Source organism: Eulemur rufifrons, chromosome 16 (assembly GCF_041146395.1).
Source record: "Eulemur rufifrons isolate Redbay chromosome 16, OSU_ERuf_1, whole genome shotgun sequence".
In the NCBI taxonomy this organism is placed as follows: domain Eukaryota; kingdom Metazoa; phylum Chordata; class Mammalia; order Primates; family Lemuridae; genus Eulemur; species Eulemur rufifrons.
Genome location: NC_090998.1, coordinates 49587977 through 49610439, shown reverse-complemented (window position 1 = coordinate 49610439; position 22463 = coordinate 49587977). Strand labels below are relative to the sequence as shown.

Sequence of the window (22463 nt, the reverse complement as noted above, 5' to 3'; positions counted from 1 at the left end):
TCGGCTGTGTATGGATAAATGGAGGACAGAGGAACTCTAAGAAAAGGGAACTGTAATATGTGGGGAATTACTCCGGAGCTACTTTTTGAAAGCAAGCAGCAACAGGAATGACCCCTAGGCAGCAATCCCTATGACAAAGGGTACATGCAAACCTGTGAAAGCAGACAAGACGGTGCAACGTTAGGCTGGTAAGAGTTTGGAAAATGCTTATAGTGAGGAAGGTATAAATGATCACGTAGATTTAGTTTGCTTTTAAAATGTTGCCTTTAAGAGTAATGGTTATGAATGTTTTACTTCAAAGTTTTAATAAACAGTTACACTTTTAAATAATAAAGAGAAAACAAAAAATTGGGAATAAGGCGATGCGGCAGCAGGTGCTGCTCTAATTCCATACGCGTAGCACACGGTGGGCGCTAATATCTCTATTCATTGGCTGATTGAAGTTGGAATCATGAGACTGAGGCAGCGCGGATGCAGGTCTGCAGCACAATGCAACTTATTTTAAAAAGTTTAACAGGTAAATGTAAAGCTGTGAAGTGACACTAAATGTCACAATTCATTATAATCTCTATCAAACACAAATTTAAGCCCTTCTCAAGCCTTTACTTTCAGCTTTTACTACCTACAAGTATATCGAAGCCATTTCACAAATGTTTTATTGTTCTCTTCTCTTTGATTTAAGGCAAGTGATGCAAACCCCAATATCCTTAAGGGCCAAGCAAGTAATGAAAATGAGGCAAGTGGGCTGAGTGGAGAGCTTGGCAAACAGGAAGCACATGCTCTGTGTGTCTCAGGGAAGCCAGTTATTATCCTGCAGAAATGCAGGTCTAGTATGATCAGATCTCCTAATTTTTTAGAGACTGAATATTGATATTTTAATGAAAACTTAAAATTTTTGAATGACAGCAACAAACTTTTAAAAACCAAGCACGGTAGAGCAAACAAAATTTATCATGGGCCAGATATGGTCTGTGGGCTCCTAGCAGAGAAACTGTAGGGGCCTCCTACGGTGTTAGGTGGTGCCCACTCTTTACAGTAGTCTAAGATTTGGTGAAAAGGTTCATGTTCTACTTAGCTGCACTGTCCATGCTTTTGTAAACTTGGATGAAATTTTTCCTCAACTTTGACTTTTTCATTGTGTAGTCATAATTATTTTTCATTAATTGCACTTCTTCCAGTAAATTTTGGGTTTTATGAGTGTGTATATATTTGTACAGAGGCAGAGAATTATACATGTGTTTCCTTACTTGTATATATTAGTTTGATACCAATGTGTCAATTTTCTGTCCTTCCTTCTATCCGTGGAAGGTGGAGACAAATTCCTTATTTATTGTAGAGAAAAGTGCTACACAGAGACTCCAAATCAGCAGTGATGGTTCTGTTGTTCCCAAGTAATGACTTGTTATAGTCTCTTTCTCTTATACTAGGCAGATGCTAATTGTGACTTATTCATCTCTGCACTCCCTACACCTAGCAAAGTATCTGGAATATAGAAGGCAACTTGACATAAATGGAAACATCTTTTCCCCCCTCTATTCCTATGGAAATCTACTAATTGTCAAAAATCTAATGTAAATCTTTCTTCCTTTGGGAATCACATTCCACCACAGTAAATTTTGTTCTGTATCCACCAAATCACAAACCACTAGTCATGCTCATGAGGAACATCAAGACAACCCAATTCATTTGCTGCTTTAGCTAATTTTTAAAATGTTAAAAATTAACCCTTATAAAGCACTGCCCACCTCTATTGCTTTATAAAGTCACTGTGGTTCTCCACATTATGCCTAAAGGAGCAAACATTAGGGGTCACAAACTGAAAGGCCTGCTGAGGCCAGACAGATTCCATGAATAGCTCAATGTAAGAGAGCTGGGAGTTGAATGGCTACGGCAAAGCACAGTTCAAAGGCCCCAGTCTTTCACTTCATGAGGCAATGCAGGGCCAGAGTTGCCAGACTTTTAACATTGTTTACAGGTCAAAACTTTGGGAGCCAAATACAATAGGTCTGTAAGCTGCCAGTTTTGACCTTGTGTATAATACACTATTTTTCTAGAGTTTAGAGAATGTTTTCCAAATAAAATAGCAGGAAGATATGCATAAAAAAGTTGGGAGTCGCTAGACAAACAAACTGTAGACATAACGGGATTGAGGAAGCTCCATGAGGTGTATTTTGTGATGCCCAGCCAAAATCCCAAGCTCTAAAACACTATCTCAAGGAGAACAGCAGTGCTTTCCTCTGGAAAGGCTCATTGGTGGGACTTTACGAAGAGATCACATGGGTTGCACCTTAAATACACACATATGAGTGAGGGCTGGTTTGGTTCCTCCAGGAATAATGAGAGCTGGAAAACTACAATAGGTTTTGACCAAGTTATACTGGTCTAGAGACACATCGTTCTTTCTTAACAGAAACAAACACTCGTAGCTCAAAACATCCCACTGGGATTAAAATAAAACAGTGTATGAATGGGAATTTTGATAATTCACTTTATCATTGTGAGTTATTTTTTTCTTTCTGTCCCACATTCCTTCCTTTTGGGAGTTGTCTACCTCTAGAAATACATGATTTCTGTTGGGGCTGTCAATCAAAGGGCTCTATGAGGTACATATTATCTAGGCTGGCCAAGTAGAGAATCCCATTTCCTGGATGTAATGGTTGGTCCAGAAGTATGCATGACTTAAGCCAGGCCAGCACAGTCAGTCCTACTTCAGAGATAAGGATGCTGGGATGGGGCGAGATGGCAAACTGTAAGGGGCCATGTAGTTCTGGGTCTATCCCCAAAGAAATCACTTCAAAGTGATGAAAAGGGGAGGGGAGGGAGAGGGAAAGGGGGAAAGAGAGAGAGAGGGAGAGAGAGATTCCTGATATCACCTGAACACAAATCCAACCATGTCTGAGGCTACTGCAAACAATGAGTTAACATTTTAACTTGAGTAAGTTTGACTTGGGTTCCTATAAACTACAACTGAGAGCCTCGACTAATACAAGAAAGAGTTTTGATACATATTTCTATTTTAGGAGAACGTGGATCCAATTAAGTTAATTTCAAAAAGCAGCAGCTGAATTTTACAATTGCTTCCTGGTTCAACATATAATTCACATTTTTTGTACTATCATTTAAATACACTAATGTCAGCAAGTAAACACTTTTCTACCCTCATTCAAGTACCATTTCTAAACATGATTTTCCTTAAATATGTCAGTTGTGCCATATTCAATACCAAAAATTTAGAGACTAAAGAAAACCAAAGAAAAAACCCCAAGTACTATACTAATTTCAAAAGTTAGGATTAAATTAACATGTCAGCCAAAAGTTCCATTGTACACATCATGGTATATTTTTGGATATGTATGTTAAATTAGATCATCCATGGAAACTATTTTCAGTATGAATTACAATTTAAGGAAAAAAATGTGTGTTTACATGTATCATACATGCAACGAATGAATCTCTGGTAAAATATTAATCTGTGACAGAATACAGAATCTCTGCATTTATCTCCTACAAAGAGTGTTGTAGGAACTCTGACAGCTTAAAATGCATGATGAAGAGGTTGCATTTAGAATACTAAACATGCCTAGGTCATGTGAGAATGCCTTCCAGTTTACGTAGGAATTCAGATTACCGGTGGGCAGAAAGCATGCTCACCTCCTCGTTTTCGATTTTGAGCGTGGCAAGGCGGGACTGCAGCTGTTGGTACCTGAGCATCAGCTCCGCCTGGACTGGCTGCTGGGCGCTGACCTGGCACACCTGATGGGGAATCAGAAAGTCAGTTACAACAGGGCATCATCGACCAGCCTCCAGAGGCATGGTTCTCCCATTGAAACGCTGCGTGAATCACACTGATCCTCTCAAGATCCCAATTACATATTTACTTTTAACAGCCTCAAAACTTCACTTTTAAATACGAACCTGTTATGCAAATGACAAGAGCTGAACGCAGCCGCCTGGTCTGTCTACGTATGGGAAGACAGCAGCTGCAGGAAGCATTGCTCTAAGAACGGGGCAGTTCCTGAGATGGAGCTCTGCTGCTGGTCTCACTTCTGGAATTCTTAATGACTACCAGGCAAAGGGCAGAAGAGAACTCACGTGGACCATATAGGCAGAAGAAGGCAGCAGAGCTTATTGGTTAGAATGTGGGCTCTGGAGTCAGTCCGTTGTGCCTGAATCCCAGCTCTGCCACCCCACCTCCTAGCTGGGTGAATGTGGGAAGTTACAAAACACCAGTTTCCTCATCTGTAAAATGGGGATATTCAGAGTTCTTATGCCACAGTGCTGTTGTGGGAATGAAATGAGACCATGCACATAAACCATTTACAACACTGCTGGCACATAGTAAAAACTCAGAAAAGTGCATGACTATTCTTAGCATCTTTCAACCATGGTTTCCCTAGCCAATATCAGCCAAATTCTGTGATTCATCATGAACTTGAAGAGCCACTCATCTTAGACTTTGGTAGAAGATATTTTGGCCATGATCTCAGGGACAGATAAAGTCAAAATGAGAGCATGATTAAAATTGCACCAGAAACAAACAATTTCTTATCATCTTTGTCATAGAAATGATCTTGGCTGATAGGGGTTTCTTTTATGGAGTCTCCAAAACAAGAAAAGAGATTACTGTTCCCAGGCAGAACTGGCCATAAAAAAAGGGCAACAAACTTACTTTATTAAAATAATAAAACCATTAATAACCAACTGAAGTCATCTGTTTGTGATGTTTTATTATTCCATGTTAAACATATCCTCAGCTGACAAATTAAAACAGCGATTATTTGGTTTTGGAAAGACAGGATAAAGCCACTCGTCTTGCTTGTCAAAATTCAGGTGCTATTGGCATAAAAACTGCTTTCCATTTCTAAACAGGTAATTTGCTCTATCAAACACAAATAAAATTCAATTAGAAATATAGCAGGTACAGATATATATATGAATGTGTATATATATGAACATGTATATATAATACTTAGTGTTTCAGGAAAAATATGACATTAAAGAAATCTGCCATGGATATTATATCTATTTTAAAAAAACAGACTGTCACCACGATAAACTGAAATTGAGCTTTTATCTATGAGTTTTGTTTTGCACAGCTGGGACACCAAGTGCTATATATCATGCTTCATTAGTTGTTTTTTCTTGTTTTTGTTTCCTGTCCATAGAAAATTATATAAAAAACTGTACCTCATAATCAGTTTCAATGGATTTTTTGGTAAAATAGGATGGAAAGCTAAGTTCATATATAGAATGTGGCCCATAATATGTTATTTCTAATGCTCATTTTACCAGTGTGGAGCCAACTTGAATCTTAAAAAAATTTTTACATTTTTTTTTCTTTTTTCCATTTTCATGCCATATATAATTATTTTTCTTTATGGGGATCTTTAAATTAGGATTATAAGAAGTCTTCAGACAGATTCTACTGAGCCAGCAAAATGTTTTGTTTTTTATTTAAATTTGAATGTCTTGAGATGGAGGAAGAACTCTCCATCTATTCTGGAACAGTTTAGTGCTTACACCCAGGTAAGTTTGCACCTTCATCTGTTTGGCTTCTGTAGTTATTTGAGTGTTTGACCCTTGCTTTAAAAGGTAGTAGTGGCTGATCTTAGCATACTATCTTGCTAAGATCCTGTGCAAGGGCAGGAAAGAGAAAACAGCTAAGAATTCTTACAACTGTTGGGTTACGGCAGGTGCAGGGAAATATAAGTGAAGAGACAATTCATTAGTTTAAAAATAATCACTGACCTCATCACCCATGTGAGACTGAAACTCAAACTTCATTGGTGGACAGAATGCAGCAGGGTACATCTCCATGAATCTCTGCTTATCACTCCTGGGCTCTAAATTGTCTACTGCATTCTCAATAATGTCTAAGCCTTCATGTCTGGAGGTTTCAAGGTTATATTCCGCAGAGAGATATGTTCTTAGTGCTCTATTCAGACTTGCATGGTAGCCAAGATCACAGCACTTAAAAAAATAAAAGAACACCATATACAAACATTAAGGTAAAATTGATCAAAGGCCTAAATGTGAGTCCTACAACTCTAAAACTCTTAGAAGAAAACCTTCATGATATTGGATTAGGCATTGGTTTCTTGGATATGACATCAAAAGCACAAGCAATTAAAGAAAAATAAATAAATTAGATTCAATCAAAATTGAAGATATTTCTGTTTTTAAAAGACTATCAAGAAAGTGAAAAGACAATCCACAGAATGAGAAAAAAATTTTGTAAATCATATATCTGATGAGGCACTTGTATCTAGAATATATAAAGAACTCTTGCAACTCAGTAACAAAAACATAAAGCCCAATTTAAAAATGGACAATTGATCTGAATAGACATTTCTCCAAAGAAGATATACAAATGGTCAACGAACGTATGAAAAGATGTTCAACATCATTGGTCCATCAGAGAAATGCAAGTTGAAACCACAGTGAGATACGACTTCATACCCACTAGGATGGCTATAGTCATTAAGACAGATAATAGCAAGTGTTGGAGAGAATAGGGAGATGCTGGAACCCTCACACACTGGTGGTGGGAATGTAAAATGGTACAGCCACTTTGGAAAACAACCTGGCAGTTCCTGAAAAGGTTAAACATAGAGTTACCATATGACTCAACAAATCTAATCCTAGGTATATATCCAAAAGAAATGAAAACATATTTCCACACAAAAACCTGTACATGAATGTTAATAGCAGCATTATTCATAAGAGCTAAACGTGAAAACAATCTAAACGTCCACCAACTAATGAATAAACAAAATGTGGTACTGCCATACAATTAATATTGTTCAGCCATAAAAAGGAAGCACTGATACATGCCACAACATAGATAAACTTTGACTACATTATGCTAAGTAAAAGAAGCCAGTCACAAAACACCATATATTGTATGATTCCATCGATAAGAAATGTACAGAATAGGCAAATCTATAGAGACAGAAAGTAGATTGGCAGTTGCTAAGGGATGGGGGTAGGGAGGAATTGGGGGTGATGGCTGAGGGGTGCAGGATTTCTTTATGGGATAATGAAAATATTTTGAAATTCATTGTAGTGATGGATACAAACTCTTGTCAACATACTAAAAACCAATTGTAGATTTTTAATGGGTAAACCATATGGTATATACATTATATCTCAATAAAGCTGCTAAAAAATAAAAGAAGCAAATCAATTACTGAAAGAATAAAAAATAGCATTCAAGTTTGATTCCTGCAATACTGAGATTGATACAATAATTTACTGAAATCCACGCAGGCTGCAAATATACTAATTGTAATATTTTAGACTGGCATATTCTATTGAGGACTCAAGAATAATCTGTACTTTCTCAGAAGTGAGAAGAACTTCTTTCACTTCTTGAAAGAAGAAGTGAGAAGGTTTGAATCTGCCAACATAGTCCACGAATGTCTTTCCTCTTATCCCCAGAATAAGACTCTTAAATAAGAAGTGATTGCCGAAGCCCTCTTATTGGAGATAGAATTTTGTTTAGTATTCCTAAGAATAAAAGAGCTTTGCTATTCTTCAATCTTCATTACCTTTAATTTGTATTTATGTTTATTTTTTCATGTTGCATTTTAAGAGAATATGATCTAAAAATAGAATGTAGCTCTGGAAATTAGATGTGAATTACTGACAGCACGATTTGAAATTTGTATATAAGAGCAGAATAAATTGCTTAGAGAGGAAACAAGTGACTTTAAAGGTACAAAACCAGGTCTTCTTTATATCATTCCGATGAAATTCAATCAATCCAATTTGATTCAATTCAACTCACTAATTGGCCATTGATTAGGTGCCAGGAAATTTGCTAGGCTCTAGGCGTATGAAGACTGGAACACAGTAAAATATCTCCATCCTCAAGGAATTCCAACAGAAGCTGTTTGTCAATTTGCTCCTAAAATGGTAGTAGAAGGGATACAGAGGAAGCAACCTTTGTACCAAGGATGTATCCACCAGGATGTGAACCACCTATCTACCTTTATGAAGGTACACATTCAATCACTGACCTGTCCTTAAAAATGCCAGCGTATTTAATTCCACCCTTTACCCTCCAATTTCAAAATTATTAAATTTGGGTTTTTATGTAAAGAGATTGTAAAGTCTTGCTATTCTAAGTTTGATCGGTGGTCCAGCAGCAATAGCATAACCAGGGGCTTGTTAGAAATGCAGACTCCTGGGTCCTACCCCTGACCTACCAATTCAGAACTGGAAGGTTAAAAATTACCCACAGGTGATGCATATGCACATCAAAAGTCTGAGAAACACTGCCCTACAACAATCAAGTAGCAGGGTCCTGCAACCATGTCTTTTGGGAGCGCTACTTCCCCAAGCAGGCAAGAGGATTTAATTAAGGATGACTTCATTAAAAAAATCAGAAAGTCGCTGCGCCATCACATTTACAAATACAAGCAAAATATAATTGTGAAATGCAGCAATCAGTCTCATCATTAATACATTTCCAGCAGAATCAGCAGCACTCGAATATAGAGAATGATTCATTTTCGGTTAATTTAGACATTCTAGTCTCAGATGAACAAAGTCCTCTTTTATTCCTCTTGCTCCTCAAAATCCATAATGGTTCTACGGAGCAGTTTTATACACATCAGAGGGAATGAAAAATTATTCCATCTTTCACTAACGCCTCATTTTATGAAAACACGAATTTGTATAGGAAATGACCTCATTTCTTTAAGATATAGCAGTGTTTAAAAACACCCCACAAGAAGACAGATTCTACTTGACTGTAATGAAGCAGATGAGACAAGCTGCTTGACTTTCTGAGTATTGATCCCAATGGGACTTAATAAATACTGAACTTGAGACGAATGAAACCCACAGAAAAGCCTTCTTCTCTCCCTACAAAAACCAAGTCTCTTACAACTTAAAGGAGAAAAAGAGAAGGAAAAAGAGAAAGGAAAAAAAGAAAAGAAAAGAAAGAAAGAAATCTAACCCCATCTACCCAACTGACCTGAAGCTCTGAAAGATCCATACTAAGTTTTTATTATTCTTAGAATTTAACAGTTCACTCAAATTTTTAAGTGTGGCTCCTTAAGGGAATGGATGCGAAGACTGCAAAAGCATCGGTGCAAGTCTCCATACCCAGTGCTGCCAGGTGGATGCTGTAGGTCGGGACCCAGTGCCAGACACGACTTCATTGTGCCTTCCTAACGGGCTGGCAGGAGTATGCACGTGGCTTAGCAACTGACTAGGCGCCTGCTCAGTTGCATTCTGAGCTTTAGGTGCCACACTTAGGAGGTTTCTGTGATGAGGTTTGATGGGAAATTTCCTTCTCTGACCCCCATGGTGCTTGGCAGTCTGTAAGGTCACTTATTTGGCATAATTTTATTGCTTCTGATATGCAGTATTTCTACACTCCAGGTTTTTCAAGCACCCTGAACTTAGAAACAAGAAAAAAATTCTTATTCAAGGTCTCCTGAGACAGCAAAGCCAGTCACAGAATCATCTCTTTTTTTTTTCTAAACAAGAAGCTGAAATGACACAGATATGTTAAGATTCAAGATACTTGGTTAAAAAAGTCTAAAGTAATTCTACAGAGCTTATGAATTATTAATGACAATATGAAAAGCTAGCTTCTGCACAAAGAGCTGAGTTATAGCCCAAGTGCATTTAATGATGAAAATACATAAGAAACCAATAAAATATTTCATGGAAACAAAGCAGTGTTGTTTCTGATGGATGAAAAACTCTGAATGGATACATAAAATTATGGATTAAAACTGGGATGAAAAGACTATTGGAAGCAGGAGGGTGTATTTTTTCTCTAAAATATCTGAAGTGCTGCCAAGATAGATTTCACTAAGTGTTAGTCTGAATTCATCACAGTAGGCTAATTTCCTTGGGCAAAGGGTTGCAAATAGTAGCAAAATGAAGATGAAATCCAAGTATAGATGCTTCTCAACTTATGATGGGTTATGTCCCAATAGACCTATTGCTAAGCTGAAAATATTGTATTCAAAAATTCATTTAATGCCCTCATAAACCCACTGTAAAATCAAAAAATTGTAAGTTGAACCACTGTAAGTTGGGGATCATCTGTATTAAGGACTGTGAGAAATACTTCATCTTGTCCCAAACACTGAGTCAGCTGAAATAACATGGTGAGTACAATGTTAGGTATAAGTGGATCACAGCTGTTCAGGTGGATACTTTTTTTTTGCATAAGCTCCGTGACAGGAAAAGCCCTAGTGGTATAGATGTTTGCTCCTAAGATGGGAGTTACATGGGAACTACGTAATGGAACTGCATGGGAAACAAGTCCAACATTCATGCTTCCAGAACAGTAATAGCCGATGTCATTTGCCAGGGCAGCCCTGGAGGTCCCTGCAGGGCAGCCCCAAGCTCCCATGTGATTTCAGAATTAAGCAGTTTATTGTCAGAATGGAGAGGGGGCAAGTGTTCTACGTTTTCTGCAGAAGGATTTTACCTTAACTTCTTTATTCTGGTCTCTGTCTGAGACACTTCTGTGATTTGGTGTCCTGGGTCTTATCTCTGGGTTTCAGTAAGCTTGGCTTTGACCATTCCAGAGCCACGGGTATTGGGTAAAGAGTCCACTCCTTATTTTGAGTCTTTGGTAAAATAGTGCAACCCAAGCAAAGTGAATTGTACAAACAGACAGCTTTCACATGATCATGGGTGGCTTTCAAAGGACCAGAAATAGATAAGTTTAGAGCTGGATTTCTTCTGCATAGGTATCTCTTTGCCCTTCAATATTTTCTTCTCTAACTATTCAGTACTTGACCCTTGAAACTGCACTTTTGTGAGAGATAGGCATCTTATGGCACTGAACCAGATGTCTAAACTTCTACAGGTGACTCTGACACACCTGTTTTCATGTCTGGGTTCCTGATGGCCCACAGAGAGCTGACAATTTAATTCTTGCTGCTGCTTTAACAACGGTAGCTCAGCATTTAGCAAAAATTGTTTTTAGTTTTCTCTTGAGCAATGAAGAGGTCAAAATGGGACATCTGTGTGATAGGAATAGATACAGAGTAGGAAACAGGAGAACCGACCCTTGCATATGCTTGACCCAGTAAGTAGGCTGAATAATCATTTATTGCCCAATACACCTCCCATCCATCTATCCAAGGATGAGCACTTCCTTTGGAGGAGCTGCTACTACTGGATTCATTTTTCCAGCCAAATCTCTGTAACCAGCCTGAATCAAATCACAAGACAGGAAAGAGAACAAACAAAGCAAGCCCAAATAAATACAGGCCAGATGGTAAACACTATGGAGAAAATAAATGGTCAGAGGAATAGGGAATGTTGGGGGAAAGGGTTTTATTCTTTTATATAGGGCAGTTGAGGTGCCACATGAATGAAAAGAATCAGTCTTGCAACGCTCTAGGAAAGAGTGTTCTAGACAAAAAGTGCAAAGGCCTCAGGCAAGAAAAGGCTTGGTGGTTCTGTGGAACAGAAAGAAGGCAAAGGGACCTGACATATGCTGACTAAGGGAAAAGTTGCAGAAGATGACATTGAATGGTAGATAGGTGCCAGTTCAAATAGGATCTTGGTGAATAGTTTGGATTTTATTTGAAGGACAATGGAAAGGCTTTGGAGATTATTAAATAGGGACTGACCAATCTGATTTATGTTTTTTAATACTCTGGCTGCTTGGGAAGAGAATGGATTTTTGGAAGGTATGAGCGGAATTGAGAAACATTTTAGGAAGCTATTGCAATAGTGCAGGCAAGAGATGAAGAGGCTTTGTCTAGGAGACAGTGTAGGTAGTGAAAAGTGGCAAGGTTTGGGACATTTAGGAGGTACAGATGACAGGATTAGATGATGTATTTATGTGTGGAATGAGAAAACTGGGTTTTTAGCTTGTGCTACTGGGTGGAAAGTGGTATCATTTTCTGAGGTGTGAAAAATGGCTAAGAAGAAAGCTGTTATATGTGTGGAGATGATGATGGTAAAGGCAAATGGCTATAATAAGCTGTGTTTTGGGTGTTTGACAGGTTCGAGATGCCTATTCACCACCTGGTTAGAGATGCCCAGGAGGCAGCTGAATATACTAATCTGAAGGCCAGGAAGCTGATCAAGGCTGGTGATAAAAATCTAGGGACCACCAAATGGTATTTAAACCAAGGCATCAACAGACAGAAAGCTGATCACTCCTGGGCTTTAGGTGACTTTTAACATTCAGAGGTCTAAGCAAGAAGGACAGGCGAGAACACTGGAGACTGAGAAAAGAGAAAGAACAGTGGGTGCTGTAGGAGGAAACCGTTGGGTGCAGTTTCCTTTAAGCAAAGGCACAGGGCATCTCCATTGGAAGCAACTTGAAAAGCCAACTACTTCTGTCATCCAGCTCCTTTCAGTTTTGAAATACCTTTCTATCACAAAGGGATAAAAACATGCCTAAATCAGTTTACATGATGATCACTATAGTATCCTAACCCACTTAACATGATCTTCCTATAATCTTCCTAATAAGAGTTCAGGTCTAATGGGGACTACAGCATTACAATTTGGCAGGTTTTCATGGATAAATCTTAATATCATTATGGAGGCAGAGAAGTCAAACTAATCATGAAAACTCTGAACTCTGAATAAGTTGCTTTTTAATTAAACACATGTCCCAGGAGACAAAAAGATAAGGCTAAAAGCTTTAGCACAGCTGATTATTCAGAAATGATAAAGTAAAGATGGCATACAATATATGATGCAATCTAATTTCAATCTTATTCTGCATAAATGGCCAATAAAACACATGTGACAGATATCTCTACAAAGAAAATTGGCTAGAGTAGGGGATTATTCCCTGGCAATACTCCACAATAATAAAAAAAGATTTATCCTTTAAGCCCAAAGTGACCTGCAAACTTTTACAGGGAGAAATTGGAGACCATGAAACTGTACTGTAAGGATGATAAATACTTTATTATTACTGGGCAGGTGCTCTGGGACAAAACACCAATGCAATTTTATTGTTGAGGGTTGAGTTTCTCTGAATGCATTTTGAAGGTGCAGAATTGAACTGGAAGTGGCTACACTATCAGTAATGTAATCTTAAAACAAATTCTTATAAGAATTTCAAATTTACAGAGTGGTGAATTTGATTATAGGTCAGGGAATCCTAGCATTAAGACTTGTACTCTCCTCTAACTCTTTTTTCTTAGCAAATCATAGGCACTTAGCATTCAATTACAAACATTTGTCGCCTGTATGCTTTATCTTCCGGTTGTAACACATCCTTATTCTTCCAGGATAATAAGTTATAGGCTCTTTTGCATATGATATTGGGGATAATAATTATTACAGATATTAAATCTACTATGTACAAAACTACAATCTATTTTCCTGTATAAATATGCCTTTATTCTCTCAAACCAATTAAACTTTCTTTGCCCAGTATTTACAACATATTTCTTACAATTCATATTTATTCTTTAGAATGACATCATCAAAATCCTAATTTGTTGTGAAATTAATTCTCTATTCTACTTCCCACTTGATTCCAAACTAAGAGGTTGTGATTCTACAACTAAAATTTATTTAGGACTTTCTTTAGAGACAGAGGAGAAGCCCTCTTAAAAGTCTTCTGTTTAAGTGCTACTCTGGCTGAACTAACACTTGGTTCATTTTATAAAGCAGGGGTCAGCAAACTATGGCCTGTGAGCCAAATTGAGTCCACGGCCTGGTATGGCAAATAAAGTCTGACTGCAACACAACCATGCCCATTTGCTTATGTAGTATGTATGGCTGCTTCTGCACTGGGGTTGAATAGTTGTGAGAGAACACATGGCTCACAAACCCTAAAATATTTACTATCTAGCTCCTTACAGAAAAAATTTATCATCCGTTGCTCTAAAGCATAGTGAACAGTGCCAATGGCATGGTAAATACCCACAGCTAGTAGGTGCTCTCTAATACTCCTGCACATTTCTGCTCCAACAGTTAGTCTGTATGCCTCCAAGAGTCATTTGTGCAATATTTGTGCCACTTACATTTATTATAATTATAATTTGATCACATATTAAATAAACTGATAAAATAAGTATGGAAAGACTTAAGAGTAAACAAAATTGCTATTGCATGAGGCTAAGGTGTGATAGCTGTGCAAGACTGTGAAAACACTGTCAATATCAGAATATTTTTTCTTCTACACCAAAGAACTGAAAGAATACACACGTGATTTCTGTATAAGAAGCCTACTCAGAACTCTGTAGAAAAAGATAAATCATAATATTAAAAGATTGGCAAGTATAAGTATATTGATAAGCTTTAGATTAAAAATATTTAACGGGTATATTTATCATTATTATAACTCCCTGCTTTTTTTAAAATATAAAATATGCCATACTTACAGAACAGTATAAAACATATGTTTCTTTTAAATAAATAACACATTGCTGATATTTTAGAAGTTCCCCAAGTTCCCCCTCCCCAATCACAACTCCTTTCCTCCTCTCCTTTCCTTCTCTCTAGAGATAACTCAGTATCCCAGGCAGTACCTAGAAACATCTAAACAAGATGATGTTTTCAGCTGAATAAATATATTTTCAGCTGAAATAAAAGAATAGATACTTGGTTATCAATTGAGCCATCATTTTCTTCATTATATTACAATTAATATCTTTATAGTTCTGATATCTAACATTTTTAATGAGGACTTGATCAAGAAGTTCATTTACCTACTAAGCTCATGAAGGTGTCGTGTTCAGTAATGGGACTCATCCTAATATTAATTCATTGATCTCAGCAAGGCACAATGAAGTATTTAAGATTTACTAAAACTAAGTTTCAGTAGAACTCCAATAACCATTATTTAGAAATGAATAGAGGTTTTCTACATTGGTAGCCATTTCTCAGAGAGAGGGAGAGAGAGAGAATGTATCTTAATAATTTAAACTAATATTGATAGGTAAAGGTAAAGTCTATCTAAAATAGATAAGAATTAGAATAATTAAATATTTTTAAAAACATTAGATCACCTCCAAATATATTTAAAAGACTTGAAGCCATCTATCAAAGTGTTGAATTATTGAAGTTTTTAGCTGTAGTAGTTAACAAAAGGGGATTCCAAAAATAGGGTGTCAATGGTATGTATGTAAATTGATTAGTCTGACGTCCTTAAAAAACATTAAAAAAAGTGTTATTCCCCTTTAATTTACATTATTAACTTGTACTCTAAGAAAGGATTTTGCTGACCAAATGTAAATTATAGCTCAGACATTGCTGAGTTCCAAATTAGTAAGTTTCCAATTTAATAAAATCCAACTTTGAGAGGTTTTAAAATATCCATAATTTGTTGTAAGTGTTATAAACTATATGACGGAGGAAATCAGAGTCACATCACCCTAAACTAGTAATTTTAGCATCACTATTAGTGGTTTAAATAGATGTTGTTATATGCCTACCTAAGATGTAGCAACATCACCTATGATGTATTCTATTGCAAAGTGCTTAACTTGTACTCATCAGCCTTTATCTAAAGTTCATTTTGTAGAAAATATAGGGGAAAGAGAAACAGGCTAATTGACATGACCAAGAGGTAATCAGACAGATCCAGAAGCTGGGGAATTCTGAAGAAATACTGTCTATGTTCCTTCAACAAGGACTTTGCTAGATTAAAAAAAAAAAAAGACTTAAGGGATACACTAGACAGACACAATGTGTGATCCTAAATTAGGTCTGGTCTAGACACACTAGCTATCACAAATTTGGGGTCACAAATGGGACTATGATCTGGTTATCAGATGAGACAAAAATCTACTGAGATGGACAGATAAAGATCATGGACTGAAAAAAGGAAGGTTAGGCTGGGCATGGTGGCGCCCGCCTGTAACCCTAGCACTCTAGGAAGTTGAGGAGGGAGGATCGCTTGAGGCCAGGAGTTCAAAATCAGCACGAGAAAGAGTGAGACCCTATTTCTACCAAAAATAGAAAAAATTAGCCAGGTGTGGTGGGGCGCACGTGTAGTACCAGCTATTTGGGAGACTGAAGCAGGAGGATCACTTGAGCCCAGGAGTTTGAGGTTACAGAGAGCTATGATGACATCACTGCACTCTACTAGGGGTGACAGAGTGAGAATCTGTCTCAAAAAAAAAAAAAAGGAAGGTTGAAGAGCCATATATGAAAAATGATTTCATATTCTTCTGGTCTAAAAATGTGTGTGTGGACACACAGAGAATGTCTAGGTTTTAACAGTGATGATCTCTGATCTTGGGTGGTAACAATGGGATCATTTTATTTTGTTTGTAGTACTTTTCTAGTTTTTTACAATACACATGTACTGCTTCTGTAATTATAAAAGAATGGTTTTAAAATACAAATTCTATGGAAAATTTATGACTTTTTGTGATATCAATAGATCCACTCATGATAGTCCATCATAGAAAATTTGTTAGAATAGAGATAGATATTGACATGAGTAGAAGCTAAGGGGAAACTGGAGGTTTATATAAAAAGGTTTCAACTTGAATTCCTTGACTCTTTATAATGCGTTGATTTAATCAACATACATTTACGGCCTTTCATGTCATTCCACATACAAAATCTCGTGCATTAAAACGTTGTCTCGACTTTTTCTCACTGGAGGCATAACAGCTCTTCTCATCATTATTAGATAGCTCAGTATAAAATGTGCTTTGCTAAATAAACTCACAAAGCATAAAAGATTCTGATTCTAGACACCTTTGCATAATTATCACCTGTTTCTTTTTCACCAGGAAGGGTCAAGCTTAATGGTTTTTGGGATCACCACTGTATATGCAAGTGGGATTCCTACAAAATAGACAACCATTTTCTACACTCTAATTGCCTTAAAAGTGAGTCAAGGAATATAAAAATTATTTTCACTAAGAGAGTACTCAATTTCAGTTGGGTCTGACAACAAACCAATTTCATGTCATGTTTAAGTTATATTATTTGAGAATTGTTCACAGTTTAAATTTAAGGCTGAACTTTTAAGAATTCAACTTTTTTAAAATTGAAAATATTTAACTGTTAATCAACATATTTAACTATTACTTATTTAGGTCAGAGTTAATTAGATCTGGAGGTTTAAAATGTCCGAATTTGAAGCCTACCACTGATTAGGCGTGCAGCATTAGGCAAGTTATCTAGCCTAAGTAAACCTCAGGTTTTTTTTTTCAGTCTATAAACTAGGGATAACAATATTTACCTCGTAGGGTTGTGATGATTAGATGAGATTATGCTTAGGAACCTGCCTGTCACATAGTAAGTGCTCATAAATATCCTTGACAATGATGGTGACTCTCTCATAATCCTGACATGCCATTCTTGTCCTACATATACCAAAAATACTGAGGATACTCCTCTGTATCTTCGCACAGGTACCCAATAGGCATCTCAGTCTTACTAGATATAACAGGCCGCTGCTGTCACTCTTCAGCCGGCTTCTCCTGTGGGGTTCCCATCTTAGTAGGTGGCATTGTCATCAACCTAGGAGTCATTTCTCAGAGACCTGAACCTTGCAGTCATTTCTATTCTCTTTTTCACCCACTATATCAAATTCCGATTAGCTCTATGTTCAGTATGTTTTGTATCCTACCACTTTTTATAGGCCTATCACTACCCCACCAGTCCAAGTCAGCATCATCTTTAACAACTGCAAAAGACTCTTGATAGAGCTCCTTGTCTTCTAGACACCTTCAGCCTACTTTCCACTCAGCTGCCAGAGTGAGTCTTTAAAACGCAAACCAGGTGATGTCACTTCCCTGCTCAAAACCCTTAAATGGCTCCCCCTCACACACAGAACCAAATCCAAACCTCTTCCCTGTCTAAAAGACCCCAAGTGATTGGACTTCCGCAGGCCTTATCTCCTAGCACTTTCCTTCTTGCTCACTCAGCTCCAGCCATCCTGGTCGCCTTTGCTATTCCTTGAGCATCTTTTTTTCCATTTTTTCTTTCAAGACAGGGTCTTACTCTGTTGCCCAGGCTAGTGCAGTGGCATCATCACAGCTCACCACAATTTCAAACGCCTGGGCTCAGATGGTCCTCTTGCTTCAGCCTTTCGAGTAGCCTGCCACCATGCCCGGCTAATTTTTTAATTTTTATAGAGACGAGGTCTCACTATGTTGCCTGGGGTGGTCTAGAACTCCTGACCTCAAGAGGTCCTCCCACTTTGGCTTCTTAAAGTGTTAGGATTACAGGCGTGAGCCACTGTGCCCGGCCCTCTTTGAGCATCTTAGCTTTCAAAACACACCTCTGCCTCTGCACTTTAGCCTTGCCTGTCCTTCTGTCTGAGGGACTTCTTCCCAAGATAGCCCCACAGCTCTCTAGCTCACTCAGCTCAAGAATCAGGCTTTTCAGACCACCCAGTCAAAAGAAGCACCTCCTTAGCTGTTTTATTTTCTTCACAGCATTGTCATGACTTATTTTATATGTGCATATGTATATATGCACACGTACATATGTAAAGTCATTTACAGTCTGTCTCCCAACTCATGTATAAACTCTATGAAGTTGAGGACTCTGTTTTGTTCATTACTGGATTGCCATTAAGAATAGTGCTAGGTACTTTGTATTAATAGTTATTAAAGAAATAGTTTTCAACACATGGAGAGTTTTCCTTGTGTTAAAACTGGCTTGGGTTTAGCCAAGCACTCCAACAACTACCAAAATAAGTCCTAAACAAAAAAGTAAGTAGAGAAGTTACACAGAATTATTCTATATTTCATATACTTTGCAGAACACTTACAGGTCTAAGTTTGAAAACAGGAGTCTTTATTTTTATTCAGGAAACCTAGTAGAATTTTTTTTATCCAGGAAATCTAGCAGTAATATAACAGAAAAAGTGTCTTTTATTTCATCAGTGCTGGAAGAAATATACATTACAAACAACAAAAAAAGTTTCTGCATTTAAAACAATCAAAGGATTAGTTACTTGATTGAAATATTTGTAACAAATGAAAAGAGAAAATAGTTTTCCCTGGTTTTATTTATCACTACATGGTTCTGTATAAGGAAATTATGATATTATTGGGATAAAATTGTTTTGAAACTAAAATAAAAGGGAAAAGTCACATCAGAGTGTTAATAAGCTAAAAAAAACTAATTCCCTCCCTTAACAGCTATTTTGGTAAAAGTCTCAGACTGTGGTTCCAAAATAATAAATGAGCACATGAGACTCAAATTCACCATAAAAATAAAGTTATTTTTACCTACTGTATGTTTAAATTATGACAGCTACTATGAGCCATGAAAAATAATTTTATAATATCATAAAACTGTGGAATCCAATCAATACAAAAGAGTATATGAGTAAATTCCAGCAGATAACTCTCTGAACCTTTCTTATTTTATCTATGTTTTTCCTATGGCACTCAATAACTTTTTATATGTTCTTTGCAGGTAGTGGCATTTTTGGACACAGGATTTTTGTCTGTTTCCTCTTTGCAGTCTCCTACGGTGTTAGCACAATGACCGGGCTACTCGGTATATCTTTTCTGAATGAAAGAATGAATGGATGATGCACAGTGTTAAAGGTGGGGAAATAACGGCCTTAAACACTGTATAAATATAATAATGAATATATATTTGGAGAGTTTAAATGAGTCCAGTTACTGATTTTTATACCATATCCTAAGAGAGGAGTATAGAGATCTAGATAAATCTATAAAAGTGGTTTATGTGCACTCTATTTTGCTTCCCAGTATTTATCACCACTGCTATAAGGCAATCATTTGTGTAGCCATTCGTTAACATCTATCTTCTCTACTTCAAATTCCACAGGGTAAGGACTGCATGTGGCGTCTTAGAGTCTCCACATTTCACAATAGCAGGGGCCCAACAAATGTATTTTGAATCAATGAATACCGTTAGGGCTGTGCCACTGCAGAACTTGAAAATGACTAGGAGCCGAGTGCGGTGGCATGAGCCTGTAATCCCAGTTACTTGGGAGGCTCAGGCAGGAGGATCGCTTAAGTCCAGGAGATTTAGTTTACTGTGAGCCATGATTACACCACTGCGCTCTAGCCTGGGCAGAGTAAGACCCTGTCTCTAAAAAAAAAAAGAAAGAGAGAGAGAGAGAGAGAGAAAAATAACTGGGGCCCCTTCCTAGCTGAGTTTACCAGGCACTCACAGCTTCACAGTATCTAACAATCTATTTTTCACATGCATCTTACACTTGATAGTGTCTAGTAGCACGCATAGTTCAGTTGGAGGTATTTTTTTCTTTCTTGAGTACTACATAAAATAACAGTCTTAAGAAATGATGTTTTCCAATGAATGAAATATAGTTATTGTTCATTTTACTTTAGTATGAAAAATACAAAAACTTCAAGTACTTACATCAATTAAATCTGAAAGATCATGAATATAATACTTGAAAACCGAGGCATTGGTTGCTTCAAGCGTTAGAAGATATTCATTCCGTGCCTTAATTGATTTTAGCTTATTTTCTGAGTATTTTGCTTGTCTCTGGAATGAAGAAGATCCAGGCATCGGGAAAGAAAGCAAAGTCATTTTTAAACAAGACAGAAAAACATACATAAATTTTTATTAATCTAAACAATTTATTCCACATATACAAATGACCATTGAAGTCCTTTGCCCAAAGTACATTTTGAATCTGATTTAAACAGCAAACTAAAATTACTCAGCTACGGGGAATAACAACAATGTATTTGGGTTGGGCTTCAGGCCCATTTGCAATGAAATCTCTTTGTTAATATTCAAGTTCTCCACATTGTGTATTGAATACTTGGCATTCACCACTGAATGATGTCCAGCTGTTATTACATGATTTTTACGTTTCTTAAACATTTTCCATTCCCATGGGAGGAAATGCATGTCATTTCACAATAATTTATAATGTGCGTATATCAGCTATTACATCAGGGTTCTTAGTATTATCTCCTCAAATGAGAACAGAAAGGGTCTGCAATATATTTTTACTTACCTTTTCTTTCATTTTTTCAATTTTCTTCACGGAGCTTCGCCGCTGGTGTCTCTCTTCTAGTCTAATATGGAAGACTGGATCACCAGATCTCCCAATTTGCTTTTCCTCTTGTTTCTCGGCCTCTTTCAGCTTACTCTCGGCACTGATGCTCTCTGCATGATACATATGGTACGTTTTCATCACCTGTGGAAAAGTGACCCCAAATTGTTAAGAGATGTCTGCCTGAAACTTAGAGAGTGAATGGGAACCCTTATAGGACATACATGTTAAAAATATCAGCTTCCAACTGGCAGGGGGAAAGGCAGATTGTTAGTAAAATGGGTGAATTATGGACTACTGCTTCTACATAAAGCAAACAGAAATATGCAAATTCACCTGCCAGGAAGAAGCACTTGGGGGACAAGCTTTGATGAAAAAATGATTTACCGAGTCTTAGGCATACTTTTCAATGTACTTGAAAAGTTCTCTTAAGCTTGTAAGTGTTTCTCTAAAATCTCCTCTGTATTATTAATTTGCAGGGAAAAAAACATTGACTCATGAATCAATGTTAGCCTAACCAAAACTCCAAATTACTACAGTCCTTATTAAAGGCATTTTATTGCATAAAATCTACCTGTCAAAAACATAAATATTTAGGTTTATACATAGTTTTAGTTTTAAAAACATTATTTTTTTGACCACAGAGTAATACTTTATGCTCAATATAGAAAATATATGGTACAAAAAAAAAAAAAAAGAAAAGAAAACAAAAAGCAAGCAAAGATAACCATTGTTGAGATTTTGGTATATAGTCTTCCAGTCTTTTTCTTATGAAAATACACACACACACACACACACACACACACTTCTTCATTTCAAAATGCTATATATAAATTCTCCCTTCAAAAAACTGGGATCATCCTATATTTATAATTTCTAAAGTCCCTTTTAACTTAATATCAAAACATTTTCCTATATCATTAAATGGTCTTCGAAAATATAATTTTAAGGGCTGCATGGTATTTTTCTATATGACTGTGACATAATTTACCTAATTTCCTATTGCTGAAAATTTTAGGATATTTGACCTATTTGCTTTATAAATAAAGTTGTGTTGAAAACCCTTGGTGTATATCCTATTTCTTTTCTTAGAAATTATATATATATAATTTGTATTTTAATAAATTTAGGAATATAAAGAACATAAAAATTTTATTATGTATTCTTTCCATGTATATTATAAACTTATATAATGAATCCTCAAATATTAAAAATTTTGGCTGCATTGTTGTTACAAAAGTGTTTATGCACAAAAATTGTGTCATATTTCCTAGGATAAATTTCCACAAGTAGAATCGCAGGGTCTCAGACTATGCACATTTTTGAGACTTAGAAATAAATATGTTGCCAATTTTACGCTCTGCTAGTTAAAACAAATTGATCTAGAGAGTTATCTCTGAAAGTACTTTGGATAACATAGGTGCTTAATAAATATTTTCTCAAATAATGATTACATGTATTCATTATTTATTCATATAATATCTGTTAACATAAATCTGTTTATAATCTCTCTGTTCTTAGA

General features: G+C 36.6%; 1 protein-coding gene across 2 annotated transcripts in view; it reads right to left on the bottom strand.

Moving 5' to 3' along the window:
* The window catches only part of SRGAP1 (SLIT-ROBO Rho GTPase activating protein 1), a 253270-nt gene that overhangs the window by 58657 nt on the left and 172150 nt on the right, over positions 1 to 22463 (bottom strand). For both annotated transcript variants that reach the window (XM_069489992.1, XM_069489993.1), the window contains exons 5-8: positions 20903 to 21085; positions 20293 to 20421; positions 5749 to 5970; positions 3652 to 3753 (exon numbers count right to left, since the gene is read on the bottom strand). In XM_069489992.1, coding sequence (XP_069346093.1) covers positions 3652 to 3753; positions 5749 to 5970; positions 20293 to 20421; positions 20903 to 21085 — 636 coding nt within the window. The remainder of the gene's footprint in view (positions 1 to 3651; positions 3754 to 5748; positions 5971 to 20292; positions 20422 to 20902; positions 21086 to 22463) is intronic.